General features: G+C 56.4%; 1 protein-coding gene across 8 annotated transcripts; it reads right to left on the reverse strand.

The window, feature by feature from the left end:
• Positions 1–4,031: 4,031 nt before the first annotated feature.
• On the reverse strand, positions 4,032–20,771 carry LOC142364931 (uncharacterized). Of its 8 annotated transcripts, XM_075445203.1 has the most exons (13): positions 17,960–20,771; positions 16,510–16,569; positions 13,648–13,793; positions 12,469–13,251; positions 9,130–9,231; positions 8,009–8,065; positions 7,870–7,922; positions 7,724–7,774; positions 7,565–7,620; positions 7,446–7,480; positions 7,308–7,361; positions 5,580–7,191; positions 4,032–5,149 (listed from the first exon to the last, which is right to left on the reverse strand). In XM_075445203.1, exons 1-4 carry the CDS (start codon positions 18,115–18,117, stop codon positions 13,238–13,240), a joined length of 378 nt encoding a protein of 125 aa, XP_075301318.1. In that variant the 5' UTR covers positions 18,118–20,771; the 3' UTR covers positions 4,032–5,149; positions 5,580–7,191; positions 7,308–7,361; positions 7,446–7,480; positions 7,565–7,620; positions 7,724–7,774; positions 7,870–7,922; positions 8,009–8,065; positions 9,130–9,231; positions 12,469–13,237. The 8 variants fall into 8 exon arrangements, 7 of the variants coding, with proteins under 7 accessions (XP_075301318.1, XP_075301316.1, XP_075301313.1 ...); XM_075445201.1 differs by lacking the exon at positions 13,648–13,793 and having other exon boundaries at positions 12,469–13,607; XM_075445198.1 differs by having other exon boundaries at positions 12,469–13,793.
• Positions 20,772–23,364: the final 2,593 nt, after the last annotated feature.

Below are 23,364 nucleotides of genomic sequence, written 5' to 3' on the forward strand. Positions count from 1 at the left end.
GGGAGGTCTGCCGCCAGCCCGCCTTGCTTGTCCTTGGGGTCCTGCTCGGGGGAGTCCAGCACCCCCCAGAAGGGGTCAGCGTCCCCCAGCATCACCATGGCCAGGCGGTCCTCGAGCCCTTCGCCATCCACCCCGTACGCCAAGAAGTGAGGGACTTGGTTGCAGGGATCGAGGCTGTCGGGGATGTGGCAGAAGGTGTTTTCATCATCCACCACCATCATCTCTGCCACTTGCTGCTTGTTGCAGCCGCCATCTGCCCTGTGGTGCAAAAGGTGGGAGAGCTCGTTGAGGGAGGCAGTCGAGCTGGGGATGTCGAGGACATGGGGGACGGTGTGTCCTCGCCTCTCCCCAGCCGCGCTGCCACTGCTCGCTGCTTGGGGCAGCTTCCCTCCATCACATACTCAGAGAGGTCAGGGAGCTCGTCACGGGTGTCGGCAGTCGAGCTGGGGACACTGGCCATCAAGGTGGTGTCCTCGCTGTCCCCTAGCCATGCCAAGGCCTCTGGCTCCTCAGAGCAGCCGCCGTCCTCCAGGCACTCCGATAAAGTGCTGGCGAGGCTGTTGGGGAAGTCAAGGACATGAGGGACGGTGTCCTTGCTGTCCCCCAGCCCCGCCACCAGCACTCGCTCCTTGGGGCAGCTGCCCTCTGCCACGTACATGGAGAAGTCGGGGACCAAGCTGAGGACGGCTGTCAAGTCGTCGCCATCGCAGATGGTGTCCTCGCTGTCCCCCAGCCCTGCCACGGCTGCTCGCTCCTTGGGGCAGCTGCCCTCTGTCATGTACTCGGAGAGGCTGGGGAGCTCGTGGTGGAAGGCGGTCAAGCTGGGGCTGTCTGGGACATCCGGGACTGTGGCCTCACCATCTGCAGTATCGAGCCAGGCGAGCATCTGCTTCAGGGTGGTGTCCTCTGCCTGCTCACGAAAGGCCTCGCCAAAGGCAGCTGGCCCCTGCTCAGGAGGGTCCACGGGCTTGGCTGGGGCCACCGTGGTGGTCAGCGCTGCTGAAGAAGCAAGGAAAGCCAAGGCAACCGCCATGCAATGCGAGCTTTGCTCAGTTTGGACGCCCACCTGGGGGCTCTGCCAGTCCCCAAAACTCACCTTTGGGCTTAGTAGTCGTTGCAGGCTGGTGGGGGCTGGCGGCGAGGTCGCTGTCGTTGATGGCCGCCCCATCCTTGTTTGAGGCCTGCGCCGGGTTCTGGGTGCTGCCGGGCAGGGTGTGGAGCAGAGGGGGGCCCTGCAGCCAATGCTGAGCATTCGGGCGGTGGGGTGTCAGGGGTGCGGGGCGAGCAGGGGCGTGCAGAGGACCAGAGCCCTTTGGGCAGAGGGGCTCCCACGGGAGCACGGCCCCCTGCCCCAGCCCCATCGGCCTGTGGGGCACCAGCGTCCCCGTCCCCAGCTGCTGTCCCCAGCCGTGGGCAGGGGCACCGGGAGCAGGCATGGTGGGGAGCTGCAGCACGGTGGGGAGCTGCAGCAGCTGCCCCGCAGCCCCCGGGGGCCCTGGCACCCCATGGCAGACGCTGGCCTGCGCCGGCTGGTAGGGGATGGGGTGGAGCTGGGCAGGCTTAGCAGACACCGGCAGCCCCGGAGCAGAGGGCAGCACGAAGACAGTGAGCGGTGGCGGCATGGCCGGAGCGGTGAAGCTCACAGTGGGCACCTGCGATGGCATCGGCAGCCGGAGAGGGAACTTCTCTGTTGGGAGAAGCGAAGAAGGGAGATGTTGGCAGGCAGAGCCATCCGGGGGATGACCTGGAGGGCAGGAGCACCAGCAGCAGCAGTGCCTGCTGCTGTACCTGCCGGCCTTGTGTGTCACAGTGGGCTTTGTTGAGGGCAAACAGGTTCCGTCCCCATGGCGACCATTCCACCAGCACCTGCTTCAGCCAGCCTTGCGAGCGTTGGATTTTTCCTACCACAACAACGTCCCATCTCAATGATTTCCTATCCTGCTGACGGTTTCCTGTGCTGCATAATGATTTTCCATCCCCAGTGATGAGTTCCCATCCCAACGATGGTTTCCCATCCCCAGGATGATTTTTCACAGAGAAAAAGCAGAGAGAGAGAGAAACATGGCACAAAACACGGGCAGAGACATAGACACAGAGGTTAAGCTATGACCAAAATTTCCCTTTTATGCAAATGTGGTGAATTAGTCACTTTTCTCACTCGTTGGCATCTATCATCGGACAATGGCTGAACCTGGTGAAATCTACCCTGAGAGGCGTCCCAGCGCAGGGGGAGATGCTGGGTCACAGCCCGCTGTGATCCCGGAGACCTCCTGGAGAGGGTCCTGTTTTGGATCGCCATTTCTAGGACAGCAAGATGATTGGCTTTGGTCAGTGTTTTCTTCCTTTTTGGCGACAACCTGTGTGAGGCGATTCTGGAATCTTAGAAGCAACCGTACAATTCCAGTCCTTCCCAGGCTGTACAGCTGTGGCATCTAGCAGATGGGGCTACGATCCAGGCCTCAGGAGTTCCAGGTGTGGTTAGGGACTGCCTGATCGTCCCAAATCACAGCTCTTACAACAAGAGAAGTGCCAGGTCCTCCCATCTGACGGCTTTTGTAACCACGAGAAGAAAAGTGCCGGGACACTGAAGGGAGCCGGAGCCCTGCAAGGCCGGGGCACGATCTTGACAGGAGCTGCTGGGGTGCAGGGCAAGCAGCTGCAGCCGGCTTGTACGGGAAGCCAGGCTTCCACTGAGGCCGTGGTGGCCAGTGTCTTCTTCATGCGCTGCTGGGGAAGCATGGGAAAGGCAGAGCATCCTTAGAGCACCAAGCATAAGGCCGGGTGCCCCACGGGTGCCAGGAGCAGGGCGTTCAGCACTGTGCACGTGCCGAGCTTCAGTCTGGGTCTGGTTGCCAGAGTGCAGGGCAAGAGGGAACTCCTTGAGCCGAGAAGATCCCGGGCAGGGAGTGGGAGAGAAGAAACAGCGTGGGACAACTCTGCTGGGGATGCTGAGATGCCCTGAGTGCTGCAGGGGGATTTCTGATTACTAGAGGAGCGCGATCCTCCCTGCGTGGCATCTTTGCTGGCTCTCGGTCACCCTGTCACTGGCTTTTTGGGGCCGTGGCTGGTGGGACCTGTAGGGCACGTTATGAACATTCCCTTCCCTAAATGTTTAATCCAGCAGTCTTTCTGGTCTGAAAGTGCATTGACTTGGTTTGTCGACATCGATCTCGCTGATGAGTTCACATGACACACTGTAATGAGATGAGGTAGCGGAGTCTTCCTGGACACTTTGGTATTGTTCGCGCTGAAGGAAACCAGTGGAAAGGACAGCCCGGCCCTGGAAAGAAAGGCTTTGCTTCTGGGGAGTTGAGGGCTGTCCACAAAGGCTAAAGGATACCCTGGGTTAACCAAGAGAACGCCATCAGCCTGGCCCCTCTGCCGTGTCTTTGAAAGCCTCCCAGCACCATCTGGCATCACAGACCAGTAACTCTAGCAGGACTGACTCCGGGGATATCTGGATCAATGGAGAAGCAGCGAGAAGGCTGCAAAACTCAAGCTGCTTTGCCAGGTTTGACTAGAATTAGTAATGGGTGGTGTGGGTGGTAGTGATTAGTGGAGTCGGTTTGTACCTGAACGACTGAAGCGTGGAAGAACCCTTTGGAAAGCCACAGTCTGGGTGCCCCGTTGGGGTGGGACACGGTCTTTCCCTGAGACTGCCCCTGGACCCTCCTCTCAAATTGTCCCTCCCCCCATGAACAAATGAAGGGTGCAGAGCAGGAGTGTGTGAGTGATGGGGGGCTTAACAGGAGCGTGTGTTTTGGTTTCGGCTGCCGCCGGCAACAAAAGCACCACGCGGCTGCCCCTCCCCCCGCTGCGGTGCAGAGGAGAATGGAAAGAGGCAGAAAACTGGTGGGTCGGGATAAGGGCAGTTTAACAGAACAGCAAACAGAGGGAACAGGAACAACACCGATACAGATAAGGAGAAAACACGACACAAACTCGCACAACAGACCCTCTCTCCCGGCCAGGACCGGCGCCGCCCCGCCCCCCCCCCCCCCCCCCCCCCGGAACCCAGCATGACGTCACAGGGTATGGAACACCGGGCTCTGTTTGGCCAGGGGGGGTCAGCCCCCACCCCCCCGGCTGTGCCCCTTCCTGGAGTCCGGTGAAAATTAACCCTGTCCTGGCCAAACCCAGGACAGCGTGGCATCTGGCAGAGGGCTTTCAAGCAGCAGCAGGGGCGGCGTGACCCGAGGGGAGCCCCAATCCTTTGACAGCGTTTGTTGGAGGGGAGCAGACATCAGTTCGTCCAGTTCTGGGGGACATTTTTAGGGAGTTTTGTGTGTATTGCTTACACAAATGGCTGCCTGGAGGACAGGATTCTTTTTTCTACTGGAAACGAGGGTAGAAGTATTCGAGGAAGTCTTTGAGTTTCCTGATGAGTTTCTTCTCTCTCTTACTTGCGCGACTGTCACTGTCAAAGTGGAGCACAGAGAAATCGAGCTCGTAAAGTCTGAAGGAAACAGGCAAGGTAGAAAACAGGTTGTGGCCCTTGATGCATGTGTGAAACTCTCAGTTCTCATTTCAAGGACCGAGAAACTCAAAAAACATGGAGAGGGAATCTGCGTGCTGCAGCCCGAGTTTGTCAGCCACCTTCTGCTTTTCCTTAGTCAAACGTGCCAAGATGTTATATACTCCTGAAACTCATCTATTGCATATTTGCTTAGGTTTATCTCTTTCATAACTATCGCCTTTTTATTTTTGCCTTTCAAGACTTTTTCTTACCTTTAATTTTTTGAGCTTTTTGATGCATACAAGATGAGAAAGAAAGCCAATACAAAAGGGAGCTGTCTACTGTATTGACCAGTCAAGTTAATTTCCAGTCACCTGACAGGGCTTCTGATATGCAACACATCAAATTAAAAACATACCAAATCAGGTTTCTTTCTATTGTATGTTATTGATTTTTTTTTCCTGACCTTGTGCTGAACAATGATGTTGGGATGTGCATTATCAGCTTTTGTTATAATACTTTCAGAAACTTTTTCTTTGGTAGAAATGGTTTCAGAATCTGGTGGAGTAAAAAGATTCGCGACCTCAGAGCTAAAAGTTGGGAAGAAACTTCCCTGGATTCTTCATCAGCAAACAGCGCTTCCATCACTGTAGTTTCCAGAAGGGCATAATTCTCAGAAGATTTCTGTCCAATCTGGAAATAAATTATAATCTGACCTCAGAAGATTTAAGGCACAGAGTTAACTCTTCAAACAGTTTTTATGAAAACCAAGGACATCATAGATTTTCATTTACAATAGTAAATAAAGAAATAACAGGGGCTAGAGAACATTTAAAAGTTGAATTGTGTGTGCTTAGTTGGTGCTTCCATTCAAGCAAGCGTTCTGCAAAGCATCCACAGTGAAGTGTAAGAAGTCATGTGCATCCTCCCGACAGCTAAAATTGAAACATTTTCCTATTCCTAATAAATAACAAGGTTATTATATTTATCTCAAATAACATGAAAGAAAGCTCATGTTTCTAAAACCTCTCTTCTTTAAAGTATCAAAATCATTTACATGCATCAAATAATTCTTTGAAAAATTAAAAAATACCAAGACATAAAACCACCTGAAATTACTTACCTTTAGGGGCATTGATAACAGATGTAGGTCTGGTGGCATTGTGAGAGCAACACAGGACCTGATTAACGTGAGTTTCCATCGAGCACATCATACAAAAGCCTTCTTCAGGACCTGAGGAGTGGAAGAAGAAAGCATCTCAGTCTAGTCAAGTATACATTGCTACAAAAAAAACCTAAAATAATAATCTTTAAGTTATAGCACAAGGTCCACTCTCCATGATACATTCTCTTCTCCTAAGGTGTCAATATCCAGAGAGTTCTGCAACACTTTATTACGCAGAACGGTATAGAATAAAAACATCAGTTAAGTATGTAATAAAGTGCATATTGTGATGAGACATCAAAGTAACTATTGCAATGTCATTTTTTTGGCAGTCTGGCAGGAATGTGAACTCCACAAACTGCAGAATAGATGAGGACACAATACTGACATTGATGATACAGCATGAAAAGAGAATGCGTGTAATTTTCAGCACACTGCTGTTAGGTGAGGCTACGTGACACAGAGCTAAGAATCCTCTGGGAGAAAGGCAAAGTTAAAGGAATGTATGTATTCCTATTTCTGCCCTCCTTTTTTTGACAGGATTCTTAACCGAAATCATTTTTATATATGGTAAGAAAACACCGTTAAATTTCTAGGAATAAATACCAAGACACCAGACTGGGAAGCCTACAGGTGCCTTTGTGAAAATACACATATATGGATACGAAAAGAGGTTCCTAGGCTTAAATAAATTGAAGTATAAAAATGCAATTCAAAGCACACAAATTCAAGGGTTTAAAAAATGCCAAATTTTATTTAGGATAAAATCAGCCTAAATTTTCATACAGTCCCATACAAATTTCTCTTTGAGTTCATAGAAGATCAGCTTGTAGTGCTTTCTAGGGTGGTTTGGGGTTGGTTTTTTTATGGGTCAACAGGGAACATCTCATTTATCGCAGTATTAGCATATTACAGTATGTAGGCTGTGAAGACTAACAATATATGACACCAACATTCAGAGCAGGGCCACAAAAATCAGAGGGCTGGAACCCCTCTGCTGTGAGGAGAGGCTGGAAGAGCTGGGGCTGGAGCACAGAAGGCTGCGGGGAGACCTTAGAGCAGCTGCCAGTGCCTGGAGGGGCTGCAAGAAAGCATATATGAGGCCTGTGCTGCTTGAAGCCTGTACTACTACAAACTGATCGAGTCCATATTCAGAGTGTCTCGGTTGCTCACAATATGTCCCTGTTTCTCCAGAAACCCTACAAGCAAGATCAACTGTTTTGAGATATTAGGTTAGTGAGATTGCATCACTGCTAAACGGATGATGCACAGGTGGTGACATAATCCTGAAGTCCGACAACTATGGTGGAACTAAGCCTGTATGTTAATAACACATGAATGTTTTATCTACCTTGTCTTTCCTCGAAATGGGTTTTAAAAATAATGTAATTGTGGTGTGCTAGACATGTTCTGAAATAGCCAACAGCAGAAAAACAGCTGAAAGGGCTCCCTAGCCCTGGTCCCTCAACTTAGCTTTCAGAGGGCTGGGAGACTGAATCCATCCTCAACGAAAAAAAAGCACATTGGCTAACTGGGATTTTCGTGCAGTCACCAGGTTCCTCTTCATCATCTGCAACGAAAAAAAAACAAAAGACAAAACAGTGTTGGCAGTCAGCATCACACCGGTCAATGCCACCTCCTTCCACTACACCCAACTCCTCAAAAGCACCATGGCATTCCACCCACCTGCTCTGCACCGACTCCAAAGTCAGACGCTGCAGCTGCCATCACTTGGAGCACCTGAGATTCCAAGGGACACCAGATCACTATTGCACCTGAGAAATCACTAGCCCCATGCTCCTCCCTGCTACTGCCCCAGCTCACCTCAAATGCTCATCCAATTCCAGCCCGCACAGCACCTGCAAAACCAAAGGTAAATGCTTAACTGAGTTGCCATCTAATACTTTGCTATTAGTCACGGACGTGGCCAACAACTGCCTCACCTCCTCAGACCGCTCATCAGCATGTGGCCTTGCCCCTCTGAGGCTGCGTGCGACACCTGAAAAAAACAAAGCAAAAGGCACATGCTGTGAGATACTGCCCAAAACCGTAGCCTGCCCACACCGATTCCCATCTCCGGCTCCTTTACGTTAGCCACTTGCCTGCCCTGCCTCTGCCATTTACAGGTTGCCACACTGATACTCGGGTACCACCTGTAAAACACAGACAGCAAGGGATGCTGATAACTTCACCAACAACACAACACCTGAAAAATAACTGCTACTTCAGCCCACTAGTCATTGCTCACCCTGTCTGAGTCACCTCCGGTGCCGATACCCTGCTTCGCTCATTGCTTCGCACCTTCAAAATAAAAATAAACCAAAGCCTATAAGCTAGTTGTACAGCCACCAGTCGCATCTTCCCTCTAACACCGCACACCAACCCACCTTCTTACAGTGCTCTGCTCTCCTCTCCTCTGTCACAATTGGCTCGTCCCTCTTCATCTGCACAAGCAAAATCAAACAAGTCACCCAAATGCTGAGCAGTGGCTTAACAAATCCAGAGGTCTTGTTTCCATTTAGGAATACCCTCCAGAGTCCAACTACAGCCTGACACTTTAAAAAAAAAAAAAAAACCCAAAACTTTAAACTCCACATACACAACCTTAACACCTTTGAGATTCAATCTGCTTTACTACTGCTGAACAGCCCCTCCCAGGCAGCTCCAATCATCTCCACAAAGCACTGTTGAAATGACTGTCCACGCAGCTTGCCAACGGCTACTCAATTGGAGACGACTGTACAATCTTTGCCTGAACAGTCTAGGCATTTCAACATAGTAACCGTAGACTCCTGTGAACTCCTGGCTCTACAACCCCGGGCAGAGCAGCTCCAAGACAAACACACATATGGAGACCAACAGTGCACAGAAAACTACAAGCAAGGTGACTCAAAGATGACAGAGAAATCTCAACAAGAAGAATGACTCCCGGACTGAAGACTCTGCAGGGCTGCAGCGGTGAGGCAAGGAGGCTCTATGGCAACCCCAAAGAGAGTCAAATGTAATGGCCTCGTTACAAGAAGTCGAGGTAGACAATATCCACAGCTCTCCCCTCATCTATTCAGCCAGTCATGCCATCATAGAAGGCTATCAGACTGGTCAAGTATGATTTCCCCTTGGTGAATCCATATAGACTACTCCTGATAACCTTCTTTTCCTCCACTTGCTTAGAGATGACATCCAGAATGAGCCTTGCCATCATCTTTCCCGGGGTGGAGGTGAGGCTGACCGGCCTGTAGTTCCCTGGGTCCTCCTTCTTGCCCTTTTTGAAGACTGGAGTGACACTGACTTTCCTCCAGATACGAAACAGAAACTGTTTGAAATTTATTATTCTAATAAGAAAACAAAAGGACCACTCTGGAGCACATGATGGCTTCGGAAAACGTTCTGATAGAACAAGAGGCATCATCACAGGGATTACAGACGTCCTTGAAAACAACAGACAATGCGTTTCCGTCAAAAGAGGATGACGGAGCGTGGTTTCGTGTAGTGAAGTGAGAAAACTGACCAGGACTGCCAACATTGCGAGCCGGGTGGGTAAAAGGTCATTCCGGCACGGGGAGATCGCGACCACCGACCCACAGACCACCTGCCCGAGTAACACCACCTACTGAAAAGAGAAGAACAGAAGAGGACGACTGAGCCTGCGCAATCATTTACATGTGAAGCGAGCAAATTTGCACCAATCATCAAAGAGAATAATAATGAACATGGATAAATAAAATAAATATACATATTTTTGGTCTATATAAACCACATGAAAAAGGCATTGGGTGTGCCCGTTCGGTGGAGTCATCCCCTGTGCCTCCGGCGCTGCAATGAAGAACGCCTGCCTGGCTATCAGGTGTCATGAGGTTTTATCCCCGGATTTTCAGTGACAATCTCGCCGGGCACAGCAGTGAGGCTGACGGGCCCGTAGATCCCCGGGTCTTCCTCTTTTCCCCTGTCAGAAAGGGCTGCGGCTGCCCCGACCCGCGGGCAGGACCTTGGCCTTGTCGGCCTCACACGGTTCGCGCAGGCCTCCGGTGCCGCCATCCCGCCCGCGGCATCGCGCATGCGCGGGAGGGGCCGGGGGCTGCGCGGACGCCGGGTCGCAGGGGCGCGCTTCGGCCTCGGGGCGGCGCCGTTCGCGTTCCCGGCGGGCGGCAGCGTGGGGAGAGGGCGGCCCCTCCGCGCATGCGCGGGGCTCGGGCTGCAGTACCGGCCCCCGGCCGCGGGGTGGCAGTGCTGCCGCGGGGACCCGCCCCCAGCCTCGCTCCCGCAGCTCCCCGGCCCTGCCCGCGGCGTCCCGGAACGGGGTGCGGGGTGAAGACCCCCATTCCCCTTCCCCTTCCCCTTCCCTTTCCCCTCACAGCGTCCCGGACCAGAGTGGGGGGGTACGGACCCCCATTCTCCTTCCCCTTCCCGTCACAGCGCTCTGAGCCGGGGTGCAGAGTGCAGACCCACTTCCCCTCACAGCGTCCCGGACCAGGGTGCGGGGTGAAGACCCCCCTTTCCCTTCCCCTTCCCCTTCCCCTCACAGCGTTCCTAACCGGGGTGGAGGGTGCTGACCCCCTTCCCCTCACAGCATCCCGGATCGGGGTGGGGGGTGTTAACCCCTCTTCCTCTTCCCTTTCCCCTTCCCCTTGCAGCGTCCGGGACCAGGGTGTGGGGTGCGAACCCCTCTGCTCCCTCCCCTCGCAGCACCCCGAGCCGGGGTGTGGACCCCCTTCCCCTCACAGCATCCCAGACGGGGGTGGGGGGTGCAGACCCCTCTGCCCCCTCCCCTCGCAGCGCCCGTATCCTCCGCACCCAGAAGCACCTGAGCAGCTCGAACGTTCCGGTCCTTCGCGTTCAGCTGCTTCGAAATTCAGTCAAATTCGTGGTTTCCGCCTGCACCCCCCACCCCGTTACCGAGGGAGAGGGAGCAGCACGGGGAACCCCCGGAGCGCGTTGGGTTTCCCCCAGAGCAAGGCCCCGGGGATCGCTGTACCCATCTGCCGGCGGCACCAGGGCCAAGCGCAGGACGGCAGCAAGCCCGTAGCTGCCGGAGAGGGTTTTAAAAAATCAGCCAACCCAGCTGGCACCCCGAGAGCAGGCGAGAAGCGACTGAAAGCTGCTCCAGGCGCGAGGGGCAGCCCCGCAGCAGCACGTCCAACAAGCCGACCCGCAGATGGGCGATGGGCGGGCGAGCCTTGGGCTTTGCTGTGGGCTTTGCACCTTTCCTCGCCGCGGCCCGTGCTCCGCTCTCCCAATCCTGCACGCGCACGAGGCTTCCTGCGCAGGGCTTGACACTTGGGTAAGGGACGCTGCACGCCGTTACCACCCTGCAAAGTAATTAGGCACGAAGCAGGGAAAACAAAGAGGTACGCTGGTGTACGTGATGTCCTCAGCAGACAACCACGGAGCACGGGAGGTTCTGTCCCAGCTCTGGGCAGGAGCGTAGCTCTGCGCTCCTTGCCGCTCCTGCCAGCGAGCATCCCAGCAGCCTGCAACACGCAGTACCGGGCAGGCTGGGCGGGCTGTTCTGCCGGCGCGCCGGGTGAGCAGCTCGGTTCCTTTGGCTGCCTAATTCACCGCTTTAAAACAAACACTGCAACACCTGGTTTCTTTAATTCAGCCACCTCTAATGTCCTCTGGCCTGCAAGCCATTTTCGGCCAGCAGCACAGCTGAGATGCAGCACTGGGAGAAATCTAGCTGTCATCTTGCTTTGACGTCAAAAGGCTTTGGCAGCTCGAACCCCTGATTGTTTTGGCATCAAGACTGCAAGGCAAGAAATGCGCCTCTACTTGAACAAGCAAGACAAATATCTGCGCGCAGGGGTACGCGTCTGCCTGGGACTGACGCCTTCTTCTGCTAAAACCAGAGCACGGTTCCTTTGTGAAGAGCCACAGAAGGTGCAGAGTCCCTCTGCTCGCGCTGCGCCGCGTCCCCAGGGGACAGATCGGAGTCGGAGCATGCGGGAGCCTGTTCTCGTCCCAGCCCCTTGCCCTTGAGGAAAGGCTGCTGCCCAAAGGGGAAAAGAATGACTCAGGGTAAAGCTCTCCAGGTGTCCGCGTCCTCTGCTGAGTCGATGACCTCAGCAGCCTGTCACAGAATCCCAGCATGGGGGGGGTTGGGAGGGCCCTCTGGGGATCCCCCAGCCCAACCCCCTGCCCAAGCAGGGTCACCCAGAGCAGGCTGCACAGCACCGCGGCCAGGGGGGTTGGAATATCTCCAGAGGAGACTCCCCAACCCTCTGGGCAGCCTGGCCCAGGGCTCCGGCACCCTCAGAGGGAAGAAGTTCTTCCTCGGCTTCAGCTGGAGCTTCCTCTGCTCCAGTTTGTGCCCGTTGCCCCTTGTCCTGTCGCTGGGCACCACTGGAAAGAGCCTGGCCCCGTCCTCCTGACCCCCCCCTGCAGATATTGATCGGTATTTCTAAGGTCCCCTCGCAGCCTTCTCTTCTCCAGGCTGAACAAGCCCAGCTCCCTCAGCCTCTCCTCAGAGCAGAGATGCTCCAGGCCCCTCCTCATCCTCGCAGCCCTGCGCTGGACTCTCTCCAGTAGCTCCTCATCTTTCTTGAACTGGGGAGCCCAGCACTGGACCCAGCACTGCAGATGGGGCCTCCCCAGGGCAGAGCAGAGGGGGAGGAGAACCTCCCTGACCTGCTGCCCACGTTCCTCGTGATGCACCCCAGGATCCCATCGGCCTTCTGGGCACCCAGGGCACGCTGCTGGCTCAGGGTCACCCTGTCGTCCCCCAGCACTCCCAGTCCCTCTCCACAGAGCTGCTCTCCAGCAGGTCCGCCCCAGCCTGTACTATTCACAAGGCCAAGCCAACAACCTGGGAAGGAGTCACAGGGGGCAGCGGTTTCTGCAACAACCGTACCTTGCAGCCTAGCTGGACAGAGCAAGAGGTGAGAGAAAGGGGTCTGCCAGGTCCCTCGGGACGCAGAATCACTGCAGATTGTGCCATGGCTGTTTCACTCTTCGTCTTTGGCAGAGTTGCTTCCCAGAGGTCGGGAGACAGGGTATGTTTGCTCTGCTGCTTACGGAACAAACAGCACTACAAAGCAGCAGTGAGGAACAAGGATGGCCCGTCAAGATGGTGGGAACAACATGGAGAGCCGAAAGCAGTCGCCAGGCAGGGCTTGCAACCAACCTTGTGTCGCAGCTTAACCCCAGCCGGCAGCTACGCACCACACAGCCGCTCGCTCGCTCTCCCCCCCAGCGGGATGGGGGAGAGAATCGGAAGGGCAAAAGTGAGAAAACTGGTGGGTTGAGATAGAAACAGTTTAATAATTAAAAAGAAACAGCAACAAACTGTAAGGAAAAGAGGGGAAAAAAAAAAACCAGAGAAAAATAAAACCCAGGAGAGACAAGTGATGCAAATGAAAACTATCGCCCAGCACCAACCGCCTGACGTCCAGCCAGTCCCTGAGCAGTGGCCCCCCTGCCCACCTCCCCCCAGTTTTATTGCTGAGCACGACGTCGTGTGGTGTGGAACATCCCTTCGGTCAGCCAGGGTCAGCTGTCCCAGCTGTGTCCCCTCCAGCTTTCTGTGCACCCTGGTGTCGAACTGGAGAGGGGGTGGAGGGGGGAGTGGGGGCACGTGGGAAGAAAACTCACGTGGGAGGGAAACTGGCATGGGGTGTGTTTCAGCAGAAATCATCTGGGGGACAAAGAGACAGGTGGAGGGGGACGGAACGGGGAGACAGACATGGATGGGGGGAGACAGATGGAGTGGGGAGTGATGGACACGGCGTGAGAGAGGGGAGACGGGGCACATCTTGTCAGATGGACCGTCTGGGGCGGCATCACCTTGAAAGCTGCAGGAGGGAAGGGACAGCCATCCCACCCCACCAAGGCTGTGCAGGGCCAAGAGCCTGAAATGGGCGCGGGGACTGTCCCCAAGCCAGGCTGGGCGTTGTGACCGGGCAGGTGCCGGCGTTGGTAGCACAGACCCAGCTCAGACGCCATACAGACCCCCTCATCCTCGCTGTCCTGCAGCTCCCACCAGATGAGACCCTGGGAAGACAGAGGGCCCAAAGACAGAGGAATTTCTTACCTTCAGTGGAAATGTAGAAAACCCAAGACTGCCTTTTAGTTAGCGAGGAACAGGAGCGGTGACACCGGCCCCTGCAGCGTGTCTCAGGTCGGGAGATGGAACGCTGCTCTGCCGAGGCGTACGGCGCGGTGATGCCAGCTCCATCTCTGCAACACCGCGCTGAAGCTGTGCTCCCCTATCCCATCCCATCCCACCCCACCCCACCCCACCCCACCCATCCCATCCCCAGCACTGCATGTCCCCCTTGAACACCGTGCACGACAGGACCTGGAGGATCAGCCTGACTGCAACAGACCCCGAGAGCAGCAGCTGAAAGGGGCCCTGGGAAGAGGGACGCATTTTGCAGAGAAGGGGAGGCAAAAAGCCCCCATAGCCCAGCTTGCAGCATCCCAAAGCCAACAGCATTGCCTTCGTTAACCACACCGGAGCTGCATTTGCCCCAGGGCAGGACGAGCAGGTCCACAGCAAAGCCGCGAAGGTCCAGGCAGGAGGGAGGAGCGGGACAGAGTGGAGATCAGGGCAACGCATGCACGGTGGGGAGTCCTCAACCCTGAGCACGTAGGCTGGGATGGGGGAAGAGGGCAGAACCCCAAGGCTCACTGGGGTTTCTGGGGCACCGGTGGCGTTTTGAGGGGCTGTCTAACCTTTCTGAGGGGCGGCAGGGCTGGTGCCCGGTGCTGCCTGGCATCTTTTGAGCCAGCCAGCATGTGGAGGGACAGCAGAGCCACACCGTGCCCTGCTGCCGCCTGAGGGCACACCAGGGCCTGTTGCCTTGTTCAGCAAGGACTGTCCAGGGCCCCAAGGGCTATCAGTCTGCAAGCAAAGAGACTCACCAGCAAGGACAAGGACTTGAACTGGGAGGAGGAAAGGAAGAAGGGATGAGCACCCCTGGGACATGCCTGCCAGGTCTCCTGCAGTGTCCTTGGCACAGAGAGGAGTGATGCTGGCCTTGGCAATGAGCCATCCTGGGGGGAAGTGGGTTTGGCAAGGCCTGCCAGGTCCCCAAGAAAGCCACCAGCAACTCCCCACCACCTCAGAGCGTGCCATACCCAGCCTCACCACACTTATACCCACCAGCCTTGCTGGCCCCCCAGTTTCCTTCCTCCTCGACAAATGAAACCACCCCAAGGAGGAAGCCCTGAGCCTACACTGCGACAGGGATGACCACTGCTCCATCCAAATCTCCTCAGCCTGGCAGGACAAAAGAAAATCTCCCCTTCCTTGGGCAGAGCAAAACCGCACCCAGACATGCACCAAAGAGGTACAGGGGGCAAGTGCCCAGCAGAGCTTCTGCTGGAGATGGAGACTCTGTCCTCCAGCCCCTGAAGCTCACCAGGGCTCTCTGGGGACACGTTACCTCCTGGCACACACACGGGCTGTCATGGGGAACCAGCAGACAAAGTTGCTAAGCTGCTATCCATCACATTTGAGAAGTCGTGGCAGTCCGGTGAAGTTCCCACTGACTGGAAAAGGGGAAACATCACCCCCATCTTTAAAAAGGGAACAAAGGAAGACCCAGGGAACTACAGGCCAGTCAGTCTCACCCCTGTGCCCAGCAAGGTCATGGAGCAGATCCTCCTGTAAACTATGCTAATGTACATGGAAAATAAGGAGGTGACTGGTGACAGCCAGCATGGCTTCACTAAGGGCAAATCGTGCCTGACAAATGTGGTGGCCTTCTACGATGGGGTTACTGCGTTGGTGGATAAGGGAGGAGCAACTGATGTCTTCTACCTAGACTCAAGCAAAGCATTGGACACTGTTACACATGACATACTCATCTGAATTGGCGAGACACGGACTGATGGATGGGGCACGTGGTGGACAAGGAACGGGCTGGGTGGACACACAGAGAGTTGCGGTCAATGGCTCTATGTCCAAGTGGAGAGCAGCGACATGGACTGTGGGATGAGGGCACCCTCAGCAATTTGCCGATGACACCAAGCTGCAAGGTGTGGTCGACATGCTGGAGGGAAGGGATGGCATCCCGAGGGGCCTGCACAGGCTGGAGAGCTGGGCCTGTGTGAACCTCCTGAAGTTCAACAAGGCCAAGCGCAAGGTCCTGCCCAGGGGTTGGGGAAATCCCAACCACAGATCCAGGCTGGGTAGAAAATGGACTGAGAGCAGCCCTGAGGAGAAGGACCTGGGGGTGCTGGATGACAAGAGACTCAACACGACCCGGCAGTGTCTGCTGGCAGCCCTGAAGGGCAGCCATGCCCTGGGCTGCATCCCCAGCAGCGTGGGCACAGGGCAAGGGGGGGGATTCTGCCCCCCTGCCCCACTCTGCTGAGACCCCCCGGGGGTCCTGCACCCAGCTCTGGAGCCCTCAGCACAGGACAGACCTGGAGCTGTGGGAGCGGGGCCGGAGGAGGCCCCAGCAGTGACCCGAGGGCTGGGACCCCTCTGCTGGGAGGAAAGGCTGGGAGAGCTGGGGCTGCTCAGCCTGGGGAGGAGAAGGCTGCGGGGAGACCTCAGAGCAGCTGCCAGGGCCTGGAGGGGCTGCGAGAGAGCTGGAGAGGGGCTGGGACAAGGGGAGGGAGTGATGGGACAAGGGGTGATGGCTTTAAACTGAGAGAGGGGAGATTTAGATTAGATACAAGGAAGAAATTCTTCATTCTGAGGGTGCTGAGGCCCTGGCCCAGGCTGCCCAGAGAAGCTGTGGCTGCCCCCTCCCTGGCAGTGTCCAAGGCCAGGTTGGATGGGGTGGGAGCACCCTGGGCTGGTGGAAGATGTCCCTGCCATGGCAGGGGTTGGAACAAGACGATCCTCAAGGTCCCTCCCAACCCAAACCCTTCTATGATTCCATGACAGCAAGCGCCAGACCCCGCCGTGCTCCCCACCGGCCCCCTTTGCCGCACTCACCCAGGAGGAGCAGAGCTCTGTTCCTTGCCATCCCCGGCTCGGGGTCCAACACGTGGTGACCTTCCGGCAGAGACCGATGGTGACGTCCATTGCACAGGGAGAAAAAGAGGAAGGAAATGGCTTTCATTATTGTTCTTGTGATGATGATGGTGCTGCAAAGAAACAAGTCCCGCTAACCAGAAGCCTCTGTGTTGCCATAACGACTGTGCCTGAATGCACTTTTTTTCCCCGCCTCTCACTTCATAGAGGATTCATGGCTCGCTCTGACCCTGGAAACCACAGCCCCATAAGGGCTCTGCTTCATGCAACCCCTCTGAGATCCCTCCTCCGCTCCCTTGGGAGACTCTGCTCCTCCTGGGTGGCTGTCAGCATCGGCTGCTTTTTTCGCCACCCACAGAAAAGGGGTTTTGGCCGATCTTCCTCTCGTAAGACTTTTTGCTACATGTTGTTTCTCTCGTTCCCCAGCGTCTTGGAGTCTGTCCATGAGCCAGCACCTGCCTAGCCCTCCAGCAGCAGGAGTCTTAGGCTCTTCTGGGTCATATCTGTGATTTCTTTGCAGCTTTCTCCCTGCCTTCCCATGAAAACTTTCCCTATGCTGGAGATCAGGCACCAATGGGAAAGAAACAGGTGGATTTCTGCTGCTTGCCCCTGATGTGGATCCAGTTGGACGGGTTGCGACAGGCACAGGACTAGTTACAGCACCCTGTGCACCACGCAGCTTCTTGTAAAACCACATTTCAGCACAAGTGCCCCAAAACATGTAAGAGTGAAGCACAGACCAAGTCTGCCCCACGGTCTTTGCCTGCATCTGATTTATCATCTGAGCACGTCCCGTTGGCTTTGGGACAGACTCAAAACACAAAAGCACCAACGTAACCCCTGCAATGTAGCTCATCTTCAAAGAAGCCAAGTCCTTGAATTTATCAGCTTTCCAAGAACCAGGGTGTGCTGCAGGGAGCTCCTCCACACCTCCAAGAGCCTTACAGCAGGACACACAGTGTCGTCACAGAAGCAAAAGGGAAAAAAAAAATAAGAAAAGCTTATTCTAATTTTTGACACAGGCTAACTTCCTATGAGGAATTTGTAAGCTTGGAAGGAAGGAAGGAAAAGATCCTGTATATGTTCAGGTGTTGCACCGAAGGGAAGTTTTATTACCGTTCTCTCTATCCTTTTCTGAATTTCTGATTCTTGGGACATTGGTTTTCCTTCCGCCTTTTGGATTCTTATTCTGCTTTCAGCCTGAGGTTCAACTCTTACCTCGCGTTGCAAGAGCTCTGAACGTGGCAACCCCATGGCGTAACTGCCATGGCTGATACTAAAGCAGCCTCATCGGACGGTTACGGAAAAAAAGCAAAACGGGGATAACCAGAGACGGCTGGCTTGCCCAGGGACTGCGGTGACAGAAAGACTCCTGGACAGAGACCGTTCCGAGCAGGGATAATGTACGTACCCGTCTTTGAGAAACTCCAGGAAAGATGGTGCCAGAAATCTGCGATGGACACAAGCTCCTTGTTGATGCCTCTGAGTAGCAATGCCCTCAAGCTGCGTCAGGGGAGGTTCAGATTGGATATTAGGAAAAATTTCTTTACTGAAAGAATGCTCAAGCATTGGAACAGGCTGCCCAGGGCAGTGGGGGAGTCACCACCATTCCTGGCGGTGTTCAAACAACGTGTAGATGTGGCACTTCAGGACATGGTTTAGCAGGCATGGGGGTGTTGGATGATCTTAGAGGTCTTTTCCAACCTTAATGATTCTATGATTCAATAACTTTGTCGTGCATCATATTAGTTGCAGAGAACAGATCTCATCGACAGCTGCATCCAACTGCAAAACCAACCTGAGGACAACTGATGAACCCACCTCCCTTTCCCAACCATTCCAAAGCTTTAGAAACCCCCTCTCTTCTGCTGAACCATCAGGGAAGAAACCCCACTCCTTCCCAACAGCTCCTTGCCCTGTCTTTGCACCCCTGAAGCCCCGCGTCGGCTGCTCCTCAGGATGGCCCCAGGCTCTGGGCTCCACTACCAGCTGACCGGAGGGAATTTCAGACCCTTACAGCCTGGAAGGGGCCTACTGCAGGCTGCAGAGGCTCCAGGGACAGCACGGTGCCTTACGGGCAACCGGGAAAGGCAACGAGCTGTCCCGTGCCCTGAAAACCACTATGCCCAGTATGCTGCCTTCTTGAGAAATGCTGAAACTCCGGATACGGCGGTGTACAGGACGCTCACCCCAACCCCTGCTAGATGGCCTTACCATCAGCCCTGCAGGAAAAGGTGATGTCAACAACTTTAACAATATCCAACAGAACCAGCGAAAAAAGCAAGGTTCCTTCTACAGTAAACTCAGAAATGCCAGAAAATTTGAAATGGCCCTAAAATAAAACCACCAAGAGTGCGGAGCAGTGGGCAGGCCGCACGGTGGAAGGTGCTGGGAGCGATGGGCCCTTGCCGGAAGCCGAGACCTGCGCTTTTGGTATGACTTTGTCACACCAGGCGTGCGACCGGGTGGGCAGTTAAACTTAACGGTACCAGGAGAAACACCAACTTGCATTTAAATAGCTAAAACCAGCTTAAGATCATACTAACCCGTGCGGGAAAGCAGTTCATTAAACGCAACGGCAACGTTATTAGCAGAAATCACCTGCTTTAGGTTCCTCCTGAAGAAACCAAACCCTTTGCGGTCGCAACTCATTTCTAGCAAGAGCAGACGTATTTCCAAACTTCTACCAGAGCTGCGCTCGGGATGGGAGTGGGCGACAAAGCAGACCTGGATCCCACACGAATCCCTTCTCAAACATGCCTCTGGTGGCAAAGTGAACTACTTACTGTAAATCAGCACCGACTGAGCCACCGAGACTCCTCGATGGTCTCTCTAGCGCCTTTAACAAAATAGACGAGGCCCAAAGGATTGGAAACACCCCAAAAAGCACGGAAATACAAGAAATGCATCTCGTAGGAGGACTATGAAGGCAAGGGAAGGCTCTTGCCTGCTCTGAAAAGCCCAAGAGGAGATCTGAGCTGATGAGGTATCTTTGGGGCATCAGGGACTGAACAGAAACGTACTGGAAGCCACAGAAACAAGAAGACTGCTCTGGAGCACAAAGATGGCTTCAGAAAAGGTTCTGAGAGAAGAGGAGACGTCACCACAGGGATCAGAGAGGTCCCGAGGAGTCTGAAAGACCAAAGAAGTCCCGGGGACACAATGAGGAACTCAGAAGTGAATTTAAGGCAGTACAGATGCCCTCACAAACAGATGAGAGGACAAAAAGACCGACCTGGTTAGCAGATACAGACTCAGGGCAGGTTCTGAGGAAAAAAATGGGTGAAAGTGCCCTCCTGACTTAAAACCGGGCTCTGGAGACATCTGAGAGCTCAGCAAAGAGAGCAGTGGGGTCTTGAGCGAGGCAGAGAGACCAAAGAAACCTCAGAGCCAACAAGGAGGAACTCTAAAGGGGATTCCAACACGGTACAGACGTCGTCGGGGGGCAGGGGCCAAACGAAGGTGCCCTAAATGGCAAAGAGGGACTGAAAGGAGGAATCCCAGAGAGCTAGAGGACAAAATGCAGGCTCGGGGCCTCCAAAAAGGCATTAGGAATGGTTCTGAGGGAGCAAGAGGAGTCCAAAGCGCTACAGAGACGAAAGAGGGCTGTGGTGCCCAGGGAAGGTCTCAGGAGGCATCATGAAAGGTGTTCCCCGTGGCTTTTGCCGAGCTTTGCAAAGCTGGCAAGAGGCTATGCTGCCTTCCAGCATCCCCGACAGCTCCTGCCGGACGGTGCCGATGCCTGTGTGGGGCTCTTCTGCCTTCCAGCGTCAGACAGCTTCTGCCGGGTTTGCCAAGGCCTGCGAGGGGCCCTGCTTCTCTCCGGAGCGCTCCAGGACTTTCACCAACGTCCGGCCAGGGCCCTGCTTCGTTCCGGGGCGTGTGATGGCTTTGACCGGACTTTACCAACGCCCGCAAGGGGCCGTGCTGCCTTCCAGAGTCCCGAGTGGCTTTTGCCGGGCTTTCCCAAGGCCCATGCGGGGCTTTCCTACTTGCCAGCGTGCCTGGTCCCCGCTGCCTTCGAGAGGTCCACGGGGCTTTTGCCTGGCTTTGCTGACACCCGGGCCGGGTGTGGGGTGCTCAGGGGGCCGTGTGGCCAGGTGCAGGGCATGAGGCTTGGGGCTGGGTGCAGGGTGGGCGCAGGGGGAGTGCCAGGTGGGCACAGGGGCTTCGCTGTCACGGTGCCCTGCAGTGCTTGGTCGGGGATGCCATGGAGACACCAAAGCGGATGAACGCAGCCCCCCTGCGCGGCCCCCTGCCCTGAGCCCAGCACCTCCCCCCTCCCAGGCCTGGCTGTGGAGTGCCCTGTGTCCCCTGTCCCACAGGTACCTGGCTGTGGGGTGCCGTGTGCCCCCTCACCATGGGTCCGTGGCCATGGGGTCCCCCCACGTCCCCCATCTCCAGACATCCCAAACCATCGGGTCCCCCCCATGTCTCCAGCCCCACTGCTCCCTGGTGCCCCATGCCCTCTCACCCCACCCCCACGTCCCCCCAGTGCTCCCACGCGTGCCGCAGGGCACCCAGGCACGGCACACACAGTGCCTGCCCCCCAAGAAGACCCCCAGCACCCTCTGTGCCCCCCATCTCAAAACCAGCACCAAGCACTCCTGCAGCACCTGTCCCTGCACTTGGAGCTCGGTAAGAGGCCGGGCAGGAGGGGACCCAGGGCAGGGGGTACCCAGGGCTGGGCGTCCCCGGTGCCCCGTCCCTCGGCTGCCCCCCACCAGCAGACGAGGTGCAGGGACACGTACCCCAGCCGCGCAGTGGTGGTCCAGGCCCGGCTCTGCGCCCACAACCCCCCACTGCCAGCCCCAGCCCGTAGCCCCCCGGGACCCCACAGCCACTCCTGGCCCGCAGGACGCCTTGGGAGGACGGCAGCTATGGGGGGGCAAATGAATTTGGTGTCCCATCTGCTTCCCGCAGGAAAACAGCGGGATGGGCCACGCATCACGCGTGCACCGTCCTGCTCGGGGACGACCCAGCATCCTGCCTGTTCCCAGCACGGCTCCTGGGCACCCCACGGGACACGTGGGTCAGGGCTGGGGGGCCCGGGGCTGGGCCAAGCAGGGGGTGCTGCCCACGGGGCTGTGCACCGCGTGCCAGACGCAGGGCTGGGTGCTGCCGGAACACCGCGTCCTGCCAGCACATTCCTGCCTGAGTCACAGCCCGCTCCTGCCCGGGCAGGTCCACAGCCACAGCCCCACGGCCACAACCTCGCGCTGGCGCCAGGCGAGGCCCACGCCAGCCCCATGGCACCCCACGCCAGCCCCATGGCACCCCACGCCCCGCAGCTGGGCCAGCCCCACACACACGCACTCAAACCCTCCCCCCCCCCAAATCAGTACATAGACAGACATGCAAGCACTCACACCCCCACCCACCCCTATGCCCCCCACCTGTAGCTGCAGACCCCCACCCACAACCCGTGTACACACCCTATACGCCTCGCAGCCCCCACGTCCTGGGCTACCTAAAGGCCCCTGAAGACCCCCGTACCCCACACTCACACTATTTCCAGCCCCGCACCTCAACACACCCCCCCCCACCCCTCACACCGGGGGAAACTGAGGCATCTGGGCAAGGAGGAAGAAGAGGGAGGCCTTCACCAGGTCGCCCTCCTGCCCAGGGCCCGGGGGGGGGGGGCTCTGCTGCCACCCTGGCGTCACCCCAGGGCCCGGGCGGGGGATGGGCGCACCGGACGACCGGGTTCCTGGAAGAGGCCCACGTGACTTCCCCATATGCTATTAGCAGCCCTTGTTGCTGGGCAGAGCTTTGCTGGGCGGGCGGAACCAAGGGTGCACCCCGACACCCGGCACCCCGAGAGGGGCCACAGCGGGGGGGCAGCAGGGCCCGAGCCCTGGGTGAACCCCGGGGAGCAGATGGGAGCCAGGGAGCTGAGGCCCGACAGGCTCATTACAGCAGTGCACCAGCTCCCCCCCGCCATCGAAACCCACAACCAAATATTGCTAATCTCAGCCCAAATGAGTCATCCACCCCCACGCCTGGCAGCCCCCTCCCCCCCCCCCCGGGACAATTCCAGGGAACTGGAATCTGTGGCCCCCCGATAACCCCGGAGCTGTTTCTGGGAATGGGCAGTGCTGCTCCAGGAAGCCCCCATCCCCGCACAGCCTCTCCGCTTCAAGGACCTGTCCCCTGGGGGGGGGGGGGGGGGGGGGCCTGTCCCCACCCAGTCCCCCTTACTCAGCTCCCAGGGGCTCCTCTCATTGACCCAACTCTGCACCGACCCCCCCCCAAGGCAGCAGCCCTGGGAGGGGGCAGCACCCCACGGGGGGGGGGGGGGGGGCGTAGAAGAGAAGGGGGTGCCCCCTGGGACAGATTGCAACGAGGAGCCACCAAATAGCCACCCCCCCCCCTCAACCTCCTGAAACCCCCCAGGAGAGCAAAGGGACACATCTGGGGCAAAAGCAGCTCGGACTCCTGTTATGAGAAATAACACAAAAGATCCCTCCAGGCCCCACTGCGCGACGTGGGCCACCGAGCCAGAAATGGGCAAAAATTGGGTTTTTTTGCCTGGCCAGGGGATTTTCTGTATTTGCATGTGCCCCCCCCTCCGCCACCAGCAGCCTCAAAGCGAGCTTTCGACCGCCCTCCCCGGCGTGCAGAGGACAGGGGGGGTGCAGAGGAGGGGGGGCTCTGCTTGCCCAGTGCTCCCCCTCCCACTGCAGGGCAGCGAGGAAAGCCCCCCCCCCCACTGTCCCCAGGGGACCCCAAATGAGCCCCCCCCCCATCACCATACACAGAGGCTGCTTTAATTCCCCCACCCCCCCCCGCCTTATTTACGCAAAAGGTTCAGAG

This window comes from Opisthocomus hoazin, chromosome 30 (genome assembly GCF_030867145.1).
Source record: "Opisthocomus hoazin isolate bOpiHoa1 chromosome 30, bOpiHoa1.hap1, whole genome shotgun sequence".
Taxonomy (NCBI): domain Eukaryota; kingdom Metazoa; phylum Chordata; class Aves; order Opisthocomiformes; family Opisthocomidae; genus Opisthocomus; species Opisthocomus hoazin.